This window comes from Ixodes scapularis, unplaced genomic scaffold, assembly GCF_016920785.2.
Source record: "Ixodes scapularis isolate PalLabHiFi unplaced genomic scaffold, ASM1692078v2 PGA_scaffold5__190_contigs__length_132052651, whole genome shotgun sequence".
NCBI classification, from domain to species: domain Eukaryota; kingdom Metazoa; phylum Arthropoda; class Arachnida; order Ixodida; family Ixodidae; genus Ixodes; species Ixodes scapularis.
In genome coordinates, this window is record NW_024609880.1 from 69809536 (window position 1) to 69823191 (window position 13656).

At 48.9% G+C, this 13656-nt stretch overlaps 1 protein-coding gene across 1 annotated transcript; it reads right to left on the reverse strand.

The window, feature by feature from the left end:
- Nucleotides 1-5252: 5252 nt before the first annotated feature.
- LOC115319195 lies at nucleotides 5253-13178 on the reverse strand. Its single transcript, XM_040215789.1, has 2 exons — nucleotides 13128-13178; nucleotides 5253-6494 (listed from the first exon to the last, which is right to left on the reverse strand). The coding sequence occupies exons 1-2, from the start codon at nucleotides 13176-13178 to the stop codon at nucleotides 5253-5255; spliced, it is 1293 nt and encodes a 430-aa protein (XP_040071723.1).
- Between the last annotated feature and the right edge of the window lie 478 nt (nucleotides 13179-13656).

Consider the following 13656-nt stretch of genomic DNA (forward strand, 5'->3'; position numbering starts at 1 on the left):
ACCTGATTCTTGTCTATCGGCTTCCGAATTGCCGTGGTGAAAACCCCTTGTTTCTCGGTTTCGTAACTCTCTTCCGCTCGGTTTCTCTGGTTGTCCTCCTCACCGAGCGTGTTTACAATGTCGACCGCAGTGACACGTCCAAGACGCTGTCCCTTTTTAATGACTACATCGTTATTTCCGCTTGGGAAAACTGGAACAGCAATCTCTCCGTCTTTCATGTCGAGAAGAATTTCTTTTCCACAGTTGTTGAAAAGGACGGGGCCAGTGACATCAGATTCTGATGACAGCGTGATCCAATTTATCACGTTCGCCTGGAGGGTGGATTTTTCGGTTGTCCTTACAATCAACTTGGGATCGTCGCTCAAGGGTTCGAGGTGGGAGAAAGGGCACTGACTCTTGTGCCAAAAGCGTAGACATCCGCCCAGCCTAGCATAGGTCACGTACGGGAGCTCGGTGAAAGTTCGACCAACGAGCAGGTCGACCGACTGGGCCTCGTCTGGTACAACAAAAATTGTGATATCCTTCCCGGTAACACCGTCAATATCCAAGTCTGCTCTGCATTTACCAATTGTCCTTACTGCTGGGACGTCCTGGTTACCGAATCCATAAAGAGGTGTTGCGTCTCTCATCAGCTCAGCACCGCAACGCGCCGCCGCAGACGCGCGCAAGAGGCATCCGGAACTTCCGGTGTCAATCATTCCAATGAGCTTTTTGTCGCCATTCCATGTGACTTGCTTAAGGAGCACTTCAGAGAAACTCCTCTCTTTTGAGTTGCTTACGGCGTTGGTCTCACTCCTTGGAGCTCTTTCGATGCAGTGACGCTGAGTGTGCCCGGTTTTTCCACAGCTCAGGCACTTTAGTGGGCGCTTTGGCTCTGGACAGTCACGCGCAATGTGACCGAACCGTGAGCAGTTGTAGCACTTACGCTCACCCTTTTCGTTGTGTATTGGTGATCTCTTATCCTTGTTGTCTCTCTCGTCAACGGTTTTCTTGACAGACGTCAAACCCGGGTCTCTGTTTGGCGGTGTGTCGGTAGCAGCCCCTTTTTCACGCTGTCCACCGAAGCGCTCTTGTCGCTCCCTATCGATCCTTTCGAATTCCTGTATGTCGTGTAGGAGGTCATCACCGTCCTCGTGTGTTCTCCCCATTAACATGGTGCACAGTTGTCGCGAACGCAAGCCGGTGAGTACTTGTTCGCGAGTATCGCAGAAGTCGAGGTTTGCCTCTCCACAAAGACGAATCTTCGAATGGAAGTAGGAAATCGTGCTCTCGTTTCGCTGCTGGACGCGGTCTTGCATTCTCCTCCAGCGTTCCGCTGCTCGGATCTGGCTAACGAATGTTCGTCGAAACTGGTACTCTAGATCTTCCCACGACGCAATTTCTGCATGGCGTGAGCGTAACCAGTCTTTGGCAGCTCCTGTGAGATGTGATTTTGCCGTTTCCAGGAGGAAAGGTGTCGGCCACTTATGAAGAGTCGCCGTCCTCTTTAGGTTCTCAATCCAGTCTCGCGCTGCTACTGCGTCCTCGCCTCCGTCGAAATTGGATATGTTCTTACTGAGGTCAGGCATCACCTGGAACGTCGCCACGCCGCTCACGTCCGCTGCGCCTGACTGCGCCGGAAGGGCAAGTCGTCCCAAGAGGTCCGTTAACAAACGATCCTTTTCTCGAATCATTCCCAAGAGCTCATGCAAAGAAAACCCGTCCCCCATGGAGTGAGCAACTTCAGGCGAACCCGCCTGGCTCGGAGACGCTCCCGACGTTTTCTGGTTCATGGTGAAGCGTTGAGCTGTGTACATGTAATTACACCCAACACACACGCTCGCACAAACAATATAAAGCCACAACATAATACACTACATCTCATATGTAAAATGAAAACTCTGTTGATAAAGAGTTCCACAGGCAGATGAAAAATCCGACAGTACCTGAACCTTGAGTTCCGCACAGTGGGAAGCCCCCAATCGCAGGCACTCACACACACGTCGCCCACCTGTCGCACTGTGGGTCGCTCCAACCTGACTCTGATCGCACTTGACTCGTCGATCCAGGGTCCACGGGTTTGGATGCTTGACGCACTTGATTGCTTGTGTCACTCTTCGGTCCGCTCTTCGTTCCGAGGAGTTGGTTGATAATCCCACTTCTGATATGTAATCGTATGGTTGTCTCAAATAAAATAACTTCTTGATAATAAACGAGGTCTTGACAAATGGGTTTTTGGAATTAAAGAAACACTGGATTTAATATTCTCGATACAATTTTCGTTTACAAGACGGACACTATTGGTGGTCGCGTACCACCATCGCACACACACTCTCGCTGTGAGTCCCGCTGTTAGACTGACGCATAGTTTTCTTGAGCAGCTTGGTCTCGCCCAAGGCTGTAACCCGATCCGCATCCTGCCCGACGCCAGCCAGTCGCGCCTTCATGGCACGGGCATCCACGTGCGAGATTCCCGGCGCCGAGGAGTTCAAATAAGTCACGATCTTCTGAGAACTGAACCTTGCGCCCAGCGAAATAAAAGAAAAAGGCAAAACACAATGGCGCTTGCTTGGAATGCGCTCGGCGAAATAAAATAAAAGAGCCAGTACAGAATGGCGCTCGCTTACATTATGGTTGGTATGGTTGCGGAATCGGTTGTAGTCTGCCAGAAAGCCTGGTGGTAGGTCTTTTCTTCGTCTGGCAGTCGTGACACGCCCGAGCATATTTGTTGATGGGTGCGGGTCATGCCCGTCCAGAAGTAACGACTCCGTATGCGGAAGTACGTTTTGGCAAATCCGAGATGTCCGGCTGTTGCGTCGTCATGGTTAGCTTGAATGACATCTCTTTGTAGTTGTCGGGGGATAACCAAAAGCCAAGCGCGTCCGTGGACGTCATAGATCCGCCTATAGAGGACTCCATTCCTGAGTTGGAATAGACGGGCACGGCGTAGAATTTGCGCAGGAGGGTTCTGATATAAGCCCTGTAGGTGGTGAATGATGGGGTGTAAGGAAGGATCAGACTGTTGTGCGGCAGCAATGTCGATGTAGTCTAAGACGGCCGTTGTTGTGTCGGGGTCTGCGGAAGGTGTACGTTGCGACGCAGGGGGAAGTGGGCATCTTGAAAGACTGTCCGCGTCGAGGTGTCTTTTGCCAGATTTGTAGTGCACATTAAATGTGTAGTCTTGTAACTTCAAGGACCAGCGTCCAAGACGTCCGGAAGGGTCTTTTAACGTTGTTAGCCAGCATAACGCATGGTGATCAGTGACGATAGTGAAGTGTTTGCGATAGAGATAAGGACGGAATTTTGAAATTGCCCAAACAACAGCCAGACACTCGCGTTCTGTTATACTGTAATTTCGCTCGCATTTTGTAAGCGTACGACTTGCATAGGCAATCACACGATGGACACCGGAGACGTTCTGGGCCAACACAGCGCCGATGCCGTGGCCGCTGGCATCTGTGCGGATCTCCGTGTCGGCGCCTGGGACGAAATGATCAAGAACTGGAACGGTCGTCAAGGCAGTCTTGAGGGCTTGGTAGGCATCGTGTTGTTCGCGACTCCATTGGAAGGTTGCATTGTTACGGAGAAGTGAGTTCAGGGGTTCAGCGATGTGGGCGAATCCGGGTATGAATTTCCGAAAATAGGTGCAAAGACCGAGGAAGGCGCGCACGTCTTTCAAATGTTTGGGCACTGGAAATTCGGAAACGGCTTGTACCTTGGATGGGTCAGGGCGAATTCCGTCAGCGCTGACAATATGACCCAAAACCTTGATTTGGCGTGCTCCAAAGACACATTTTTTTTAGTCAAGCTGGAGGTGGGCTGATCGAAAGCAGTCGAGGACGTGCTTTAGCCTGTCCAAGTGTTGAGAGAATGAGCGGGAAAAAACAATGATATCGTCTAGATAACATAGGCATATTTTCCAGGTGAGACCACGCAGCAAAGTGTCCATCATTCTTTCAAATGTGGCTGGGGCATTACACAAACCAAAGGGCATGACGTTAAACTGATAGAGGCCGGCGGAGGTAATGAAGGCAGTTTTAGGTTTGTCAATATCCGCAACGGGTATCTGCCAATAGCCACTGCGAAGATCCATTGAAGAGAAGAAGGATGATCCTTGAAGAGTGTCGAGAGTGTCGTCAATTCTGGGTAAAGGGTAGACGTCCTTGGAAGTAATTTTGTTTAAGCGTCGGTAATCTACGCAAAAGCGCCAGGTTCCATCTTTTTTCTTTACGAGGACTACAGGTGACGACCAGGGGCTTGATGAGGGTTCAATTATTTTCTTGCGAAGCATATCAGTGACGTGTTCGTGAATGACCTGGCGCTCTGCCGATGAAACTCGGTAGGGACGACTTCGAACGGGAGAGGCTTCGCCCGTTTCGATGTGATGGGAGACCTCCGACGTCTGTGCAAGGGGTCGATTGTCGAAATCGAAGAGGTCGTCATATGAAAGAAGAAGCTGGGTTAAAGCTTCTTTTTGACCGTCAGATAAGCGGGCGTCTATCATCTTCGCAACGTGCATGTTGGCGTCCGGAGGGGCTGGCAAGGTCTGAATGTTAATACTGTCAGAAAGGGGTACGAAGTTGTCGTAGATATGAGTAGTGAGTGTAGCCAAGCGGGCACCACGGGGTACAATTTGGGGTTCAACTGAGGTGTTGGTGATGAAGAGAGAAACCTGTCCTTGAAGTGTGTCGGCGATGCAGTAGGGGATGATGACAGGCTTCTTTGTGACAAGGCTGGCGATAGGCTCGATAAGACCGGAGGTGCATGGAAGAGGACGGTTCGGCATGAGTGTGATATAGGCAGCCGAGAGGGGAGGTAAGATGTAATCGCCACTGGCATGAAGAAAAATGGGGTAAGGTTCACAGGCGGTGTCAGTAGTCGGCGAAGAGTTCAAGAGCAATTCCCGGCTGGCGCAGTCAATGGTCGCGTCAGTGGCCGAAAGAAAATCCCATCCCAATATAACGTCGACGACACAATTTTCGAGTACAGTGAATAGAATTATGTAGGAAGTACCACCGATCTGAACCGGTATAGTGCAGTGACCGAGAGGTTGTACGAGGTCACTGTTTCCCATGCGAAGGAAATGTCCAGGAGATGGTGGAGTTAGCACTTTGTGCAAACGGCGACGGAATTGATTAGAAATGCAGGATTTTGCTGCACCTGTGTCTATTAAAGCTGCGACTTTTTCTCTTCCAATTTCGACGACGATAGTGGTAGGGCCAAGAGAAGGAGGATTTGGGGCTGTTGACGGCGATGCAGCCTGACCTCCTGTGTCACGACAGGCTGCGTTGTTTAGTTTGACGGTGGAGATGTGGCAGTGGCATCAATAAACGGCGAGACAGAGCGGCGTCGAGGGTAGGGGGATGAGGACCGGCCACGCCGAGAACCAGGAAAAGGGGAGGACTCCAGTTGCGGCGGTCGTCGGAGGTGCGGCTGGGGTTGTGGTCGTTGAAGGGTGGGGTAGAAGTAGGGTTGCGATTGTATGTCTCGGACTGAATACGGCGGCGGCAGTAGCGAATAACGTGGCCAGGTGAGTGGCAGTAGAAGCATACGGGACGGTTGTCTTCGGTGCGATATGCCTCAGTTCTTCGGGGTGGTTCGTAACGTCGAGGAGGTGGGGAAACGTTATTTAAATGCTGCACGGGGCAGAGGTGTGGGGATGCGTGCTGCAAGGCGCAGATGGGCGGCGAGAAGGCAGGCGGCGGGACGTGAGGGCAAGGAACCGGTGCGATGGGGCAAAGCGCAGCCCGAAGTTCATCCTTGATGACTTGCTGAACACTAGAAGTCTCGGTTTGTGGGCGTGAAATGTCGGCGGAGGGACGAAAGGAAGCCACAAATTCGCGTAATTCTTCGCGAATGATTCTTCGTATAAGAGTAGGAAGCTCACCGGCGGAAGATGGGGCAGACACTTCCGGGAGGCGTTCAAACGAAGCTTTGAGGATCCGGCCGCTTTGTAGCTCTTCGTACTTCTTACATTCCGCAATGAGCTGGTGGACGGTCGGAGGCGATTTGGGTGCGACGACAGAAAATAGTTGCTGGGACAACCCTTTGAAGAGGTGCCTGATTTTCTCGTCCTCTGGCATAGCTGCATTGACGCGACTGCAAAGGCGGAGTACGTCTTCGATATAAGAGGTCGAAGATTCAGAAGCGGCTTGGTACCGCTTGGAAAGCTTGTCCTTGGCATGCTGTCTGCGGCGTTCGGGTGTGTCAAAGACGTCCGCAAAGGCGGCTTTGAACGCGTCCCACGAATTGATTTCGGTTTCGTGGTTGTCGAACCATTGTAGTGCTGTGCCTTTCAGGAAAAAGACAACGTTGGCGAGCTTGATCATGTCGTCCCAACGATTATGCTGACTCACGCGGTCATAATTCTTCAGCCAGTCTTGGACGTCCGAATCAGGGCTACCGGCGAAATCGGGGGGGTCACGTTGGCGATTCTTGATGTGTAGAGGCCGCTGGTCCGTTGTGTTGGCGTTCTGATCGGGCATGGTTGCAGAGGTGAAGCGGCCGCTGCGCAGCTCCAGGTCAGATGAGCGGAGGGGAAGGTCGGGGATTTTGCTGCACCTCCACCACGTATTAGGTTACAAATATAGGGTGATTTAATGAGGAATAATTAGATACAGGATGGATAGTAGGGGTGACATTCGTCCGGGAACAGTCCGAGCTCTCTGAATGCTCGTCGAGCGCGCGCCACTCTGCGGTACCACTTCTTCTTCCTAACAATATTTAGAGTTTGGTCTTCATAATAAAGGGAGTAACACTATCGGCGACAACGTGCGCGTGTGCCTCTGAATACTGCTTCCCGACACGCGTTAAGATCTTACAGTCGTCACGTAAGCAAATATCCTAACCTGAAACGTACTTAATACTCATTACACCTATGGTTTGCGTAAATCTCTCATAATAAACGGTATCATTAACAGCCTTACAATAGAAAGGAAAGAAAAAAAAAAACTAAAATAAAACAATAAAAAAGAACTAAAATAAAGGAGTAAAAAAAAAAAGACTCGAGTCAGAGAAGATTAGATCCAATTCCAAGAGTGACCATTTCTTTTAAGTCCGGTTCCAGAACCTCGTTATGAAGACCGATATGAATTTTATCTTTACGTCCATTCAAGCGTAAACAAGTATGCGCCGCGTTTCATCTTACTTTTATACTCTCGCATTCGTGGCCACCGCAATCCCACGGGGAGAGAAGTACACACGCACGAAAGCAAATTAACAAAAAGCTAGAAAAGCGGTGCCTCGTTTGGTCTGGCTGTTGAATATATAGACCCTGAATAGAGTTCCGATGATAAAACAGACAAGTTGAACCCAAGCAAAAAGCAAAGCAATACAAAAACGTCATTATAGGTAATCGAGTCAGTCACATCGGAAATAAAATAACTAGAATCGTACTAATCAGATGCGAAACGGCAATAATACGCCCGTCGTTACTGCTGCGGGGAGGAAAGGTGAGGAGCCGTCTACCGCCGGACACGCCCCGATGAGCTTCCTTCACTGCTCTGTACTCCGCCTACCTCTACGATGAAGCACAGCGGAGGCTCCAAGCCACCTAAGCCAGTCAAGGGTTGTGCGAGTGTCACGTGATTATAGCAAAGGACGCAGAGAAGCGCAGGGTGCAGTCAAGTGAAGAAAAAAGCCTCGTAGAGCTGAAGTGTCTGGCGATGACTCGTTGCCTCCGCTGCGGTCCACAAAAAGGTGAAAACAAGTGCCCTCGAAGGAATTCAGCAATGGGGATCGAAGCTCCATCCCGAATTCCGGGATAGTGGCCTCGTTAATTCACCGATCACCCTTATTTTTGTTTTGTCTTTCTTATTTTCTAGTAAACAACTAGAAATAAAAGGATAAAAATATATGAGAGCAGCGGAGTGTAAATGGGGATCACCTGGGAACAAACGCGTTTACTCCTTGGCCAGCGCCGCCATATTGCCAAGTGAAGCGAACCTTGTCCCTTATTCTTCGCTCTTCCTAAACATTCCAGGCCTAATCGCGTAGGCAAGGGCGGTTCGGTTTTTTTCCGTTCGTCGACAGCGTTGGCTTCGATGGCGGTCGCTAGGATTGATATTTCTTTGTTCGTCCCGAATTGCATTATAGCACCGCGGCGCTGTAAGTGAAGTTCTGAGCTAGGCGGTTGCAGAGCCATTTATGCCGTGGGTGGTCGCTGCGCCGGAATTAGGCACAACGGACGGCAGCTGAGGACATGACGTCAGTACCGGGCAAGAACCGGCCCCGGTCGCCCTTTTTTTTTTTCTTTTTTTTGCATAACGTGGTCAGACTCATTTGTTTCTCGCTCCTTGGGGAAATGAATGAGCGGCCTGTGAGGGATCGCCCTCCCGGAGCAGTCGATTAGGGTTAAGTCCTCGAACGGTGCCTCTTTTTTTTTTTTTCTTCTGCCTTGTATGCTTCTTTTTGTTCGCCTCTCTGGTGTTTGAGGGAGTTCTCCTCATTGAGTCGGTCACGTGAACTAAAAATCCGGGAGAGGTACCCGCATTGATCAGCAAACCGACCCTGGAAAGCTCACTGAAAGTTTTGGATATGTTAAGCTACTGAGCCTCGGCCTCCTCGTTTTCTTGGATCCCCCTAGCCGAGCCGTCGCCCTTTCAGCGCTATCGCATAACATAATTATGCGTTCGTGACTATTTAGCGATTGGTTCAGCATAGTCAGTAACAACTTAAGGAGCAACTCTGGTAGAAAACGTAATCAAAATAAATGACTGGTATTCTTTTAGTTGCCCGAAATATGATCGCAGCCAAAACATTACGTCACTGACGGTCAAATTGAAGTCGCCTACTCCACTAAAACTGATTTTAAAGATGCGCCCAGCAGCTCTTTAGCGGGCGGCAAGCTAGTTAGCTTTTAGTCAAGGAACACTGGTCCCGGCCTTGTTACGTCACGTCGCGGTGGAGTTGCGGTTGATTGGTTGTGCCTCGTACCAATGCAACACGATGGCGTCAGGTCGCGGCTGTACGGATGATGATCAGTGTTGCCAACCCTCTAGCAGATAGTCTCGGTTTTGCCGTAGACACCTGAAACCAAGGTTCGAGCTATGACATTTATGAAACTACACGCGACATCGAATATATATATATATATATATAGAGGGCATGGTGGCGGGAGGCCGAAGGCGTGGGTATAAAACTGAGAAGAAAAAAACCCTTAGTGTAGTATTCCTGACGAAGGCCGGACTCCGGCCGAAACGTCGAAGATTAAATCGTCCGTTGTTGCTGTTTTTCACTAAGGGTTTTTTTCTTCTCAGTTTTATATATATATATATATATATATAGATATAGATGTATATAGATATATATAACGGAGAAGAAAAAACCCTTAGTGAAAACAGCAACAACGGACGATTTATTTTTCGACGTTTCAGCCGGAGTCTGGCTTCCTGACGAAGGCCGGACTCCGGCCGAAACGTCGAAGTTATATACCCACGCCTTCGGCCTCCCGCCACCATGCCCGTTGTATATATATATATATATATATATATATATATATATATATATATATATATATATATATATATATATATATATATATATATATATAGATAGATAGATAGATATGTATATGCAGGGTGTTTATTTTTTAAGCGTAACAGAATTTTTTCCAAAAAAGCCATGAAAGCTAGATTAATGCGATCTGCGCAGGTGAGTTATACGGCCAGGGGGGTATAGTATAGTGGGTTAATCGTGACGATCAGTGAGCTAATTAGTTAAAATACGTTAATTAATATAGACATATAGTTCCAATTAGAAACTTACTCAGCGTCATCGAAAGCCACTAAATCACTAATTTTCAGAAAGACTTTGAGCGCGTGAGAAGCGTAGTAGTGCACTAAAATTACCACTCGTGGAGCAAGTACAGTACAGGGCTAGCGGTTGCGGTAAGACGCCCGCGCAATTTTTCCGTCTCTTATCTAGCCCCAGCCTTGTACCTGCTCCACGAGTGGTAACTTTAGTGCACTACTACGCTTCTCACGCGTTCAAAGTCTTTGTGAACTTTACTGATTTTGTGGTTTTCGATGACGCTGAGCAAGTTTTTAATTGAAACTACACGCCTATTTTCATTAATTAAAAAGTTAATTAACAAATTTTAACTATTTAGCCGACTGATCGTTACGATGAGACCCCTATACTATGTCCCCCTGGCCGTATAACTCCCCTGCGCAGACTGGATTAATCTAGCTTTCACGGTTTCCTTTAAAAAATTCCTTTAAGCTTAAAAAAAAAGAAAAAAAAACACTTTGTATACCTCGTAATTCAGGGACACAGCCCTAGCTGAAAACAGTCGTAATTCCAAATTCAGAAATATTGACCGCAGTTGCCCTTTTGAAAAACGCAAGGTGTGGCCATATATGGTCACACTCCTTGCTTTGTTATTCGTTCTTGTGCATTGTTATAGGCCAATGCCGCTATCTTATCCATCGAGGAACGATGATAAGGTACCAGGTGACGCGACGCCCTGCGCTTGTAAGGCTCTCAGTGACCATGGCTATACTTCGTCTCAGATAAAGTCCACAAGTAGCCGACGCTACGAGCTAAAGGGAGCAACCAATCAGCTTCAAAAGCGCAAGTCACTGGGCCTTTTATGTTTACGATTGCTTCCGCAATGATAGAACACGCACGGAAACATGACGAACACTATGATGGCGCACTTTTGACGCTGTCTGATTGGTACCATCAGCTCGTAGCCTCGGACTGCCTCAGGATCTGAGTTGAAACGAAGTAGACTGAAATCGGTCCGTTAACGATCGTCAACAATCGTTATCTTCTTATTGCTCGAGCGTCTTGGACTTTGGGGGAAGTACACGCTCCACGACCCGATGAGCGATTGCTCAAGTATAGATAGACCCAAGGATCGTTACGGCGTTTTTGCCGAAGTCGTCGTGCTGGATTTACCATCAATCGATCCCTGCGCGCAAACTATATGCGCCCAGCTTTGTCAAGGAAACCGCACGGTCCCCAAACTCTGCCCAATTAGTCATAACGCAGCGCGGCGCCAATAGAGGATTTCGAAACAGTCGTTAGAAACGTCGAAGCGGAAGTGCCCGCAGCGTGTTTCAGATCTCGGCTCAAGCAGGGAGGCGGGCACTGGGGGACAGTTGAAAAACTCGGACGGCGGAAAAAAAAATTAGCAACTAGTAAATCTCTATAATAGGATTACGCGCCGCGCTCGACATCTTCAGACGCCATTAGCGAGCTCGTTTGGTGTAGCTGCAGCGTCACATATTGCCTCTAAGTCCCTGTGTCCTTTTCTTTTTTGTTCGCGGGAAGAGATTTGTGTGAGCGCCTGAGCGTCACTGCGTGGCGTGGACTTTAGGGCTTATCGTAAATATTGGACTAGTCGTAATGAACGCACTCCTAATTTCTGAGTGGTTTGGTTTGTTTTCACGTGTTCCGTACTACTCTAGGTTTTCAAAAGGTGTCTAAATTAGAAGTTGACATCTGACAGGTTTGACAGCATTAGGGCACACGAATACCCCTAATTACTCGAAATGTTTCTTCGAACGTAGAAGGCGTTGTAGGGAAACTGTGCTGAAAAAAAAAGAAAACGACAAATAAAATAACACTGTGTCTAAAGGTACGTCGGACGTATCCGGAACGCGGAGTCTAAAGGTACGTCGGACGTACACAGAACGTCTAGAGGTAGATCGGACGTGCCCGGAACGTCTAAAGGTGCGTCGGATGTATTGGGAACGAGGTGTCTAAAGCTACGTCGGGCGTATCCGGAACAAGAAGTCTAAAGCTACGTCGGACGTATCCAGAACGATAAGTTTAAAGGTACGTCGGACGTATCCAGAACGCGGAGTCTAAAGGTACGTGGGACGTACACGAAACGTCTACAGGTACGTCGGACGTACCCGGAACGAGGAGCCTAAAGGTATGTCGGACGTACCCGGAACGAGGAGTCTAAAGGTACGTCGGACGTACCCGGAACGAGGAGTCTAAAGGTATGTCGGACGTATCCGGAACAAGAAGTAAGGCCGACCCAAATAGGGTGTATTCTCGACGAATTTACGCGCGTATCAACGCGTAAATTCGTCGAGATTTTTCACAGAAGGGAAGAGGGGAAGGCCACCAAACCACACATGACGCTTTTCGTCGACTTCTCCTCGGCGTTTGGTGCGGTGTATCCTGACTCGCGCCTTTCAGGAAAGGAGGCAATATGTAGATCGGCTGCTATATTATTACATTCCGCAAGGGGACAAAAATAACTGAATGTTAATAAGCAACGAAAGGCTAATTTGCTAATACCTGTTTTATAAATGTTCGTCGCAAGCGTCAAGTTGCCAAAAACTCCCGGCAGAAGGACGGCCGCGATCTCTGCTCAAAACTCATCTTTTTGTAATTCTTTTTCACATCACTTGCAACATCGATGGTATTTTCTTTTGTCTCAGTCTAGGTACGTCGGACGTATCTGAAACAAGAAGTCTAAAGGTAACGTTGCTCGTATCCGGAACGAGAAGTCTAAAGGTACGTCGGACGTATCTGGAACGCGGAGTCTAAAGGTACATGGGACGTGCACGGAACGTCAAAAGGTACGTGGGGCATTCCCGGAACGAGGACCCTAAAATTACGTCGGACGTATCCGGAACACGGAGTCTAAACGTACGTGGGACGCAAACGGAACGTCTAAACGTACGTCGGACCGACCCGGAACGTGGAGTCTAAAGGTACGTCGGACGTATCTGGAACAAGAAGTCTAAAGGTGGCGTTGCACGAATCCGGAACGAGAAGTCTAAAGGTACGTCGGACGTATCCGAAACGCGGAGTCTAAAGGTACGTAGGACGTACACGGAACGTCGAAAGGTACGTGGGACATTCCCGGAACGAGAGGCTAAAGGTACGTGGGACGCATCCGGAACGAGGAGTCTAAAGGTTCGTCGGACGTATCCGGAACGAGAAGTCTAAAGGTACGTCGTGCGTATACGGAACGCGTAGATTAAAGGTATGTCGTACGTACCCGGAACGTCGAGTCTAACGACACGTCGGACATATTGTAAGCACCCCAATTATGCAGAAGAAATTAGAGATAGGAGACATGCGATGTCTGCTCTCCAACAAGGCTGAGCGTTCGAAACGTCGCTTGTTTTCTTTCCCCTTCTCTTTGACAGTTCAATCCACGTTTTTAGCTTTGTTCTCACCTTTACATGCCAGCACACCACCTTTTGGTCCCTAGCACTCAGTTTCGTCATCACTTGGTAGATGGTGGCACACAACGGCACTTACGCTACGGCACAGACGCGTTATAATATGGGCACAAGTAAGGCGTTGTGTGTTCTGTTTCTGTTTCATCGCCTTTCGTTCGACTCCGTCGTCTGACTTGCAAGCGCGCCTCTTTTTTTTTTTACGTGGTTCAGCTCATTTGTTTAGACGTTAAGAACTTTGCTGTCCACCATGAGTGCGAAGAGGACTTTGTACACAGTGAAGTTAAAGCGAACGGTAATCACGTACGCGAAAGTCATCGGGAACCACGGCACTGCAGAGCATCTGCGATACCGTGTGATACGGTGGAGACGATAGCGGGAGTTGTATTCGAGGGCGCTGTGACCTGCAAAAAGTGTACGGGACCGCTCAATAAGGCAACAGTCGACATTCGGAACTCGAGAAGAAAATCCGTGAGTTTGTATGCAGCTAACTGGGCGGGGCCACCGAGGACTCGCCGAGTCGTAG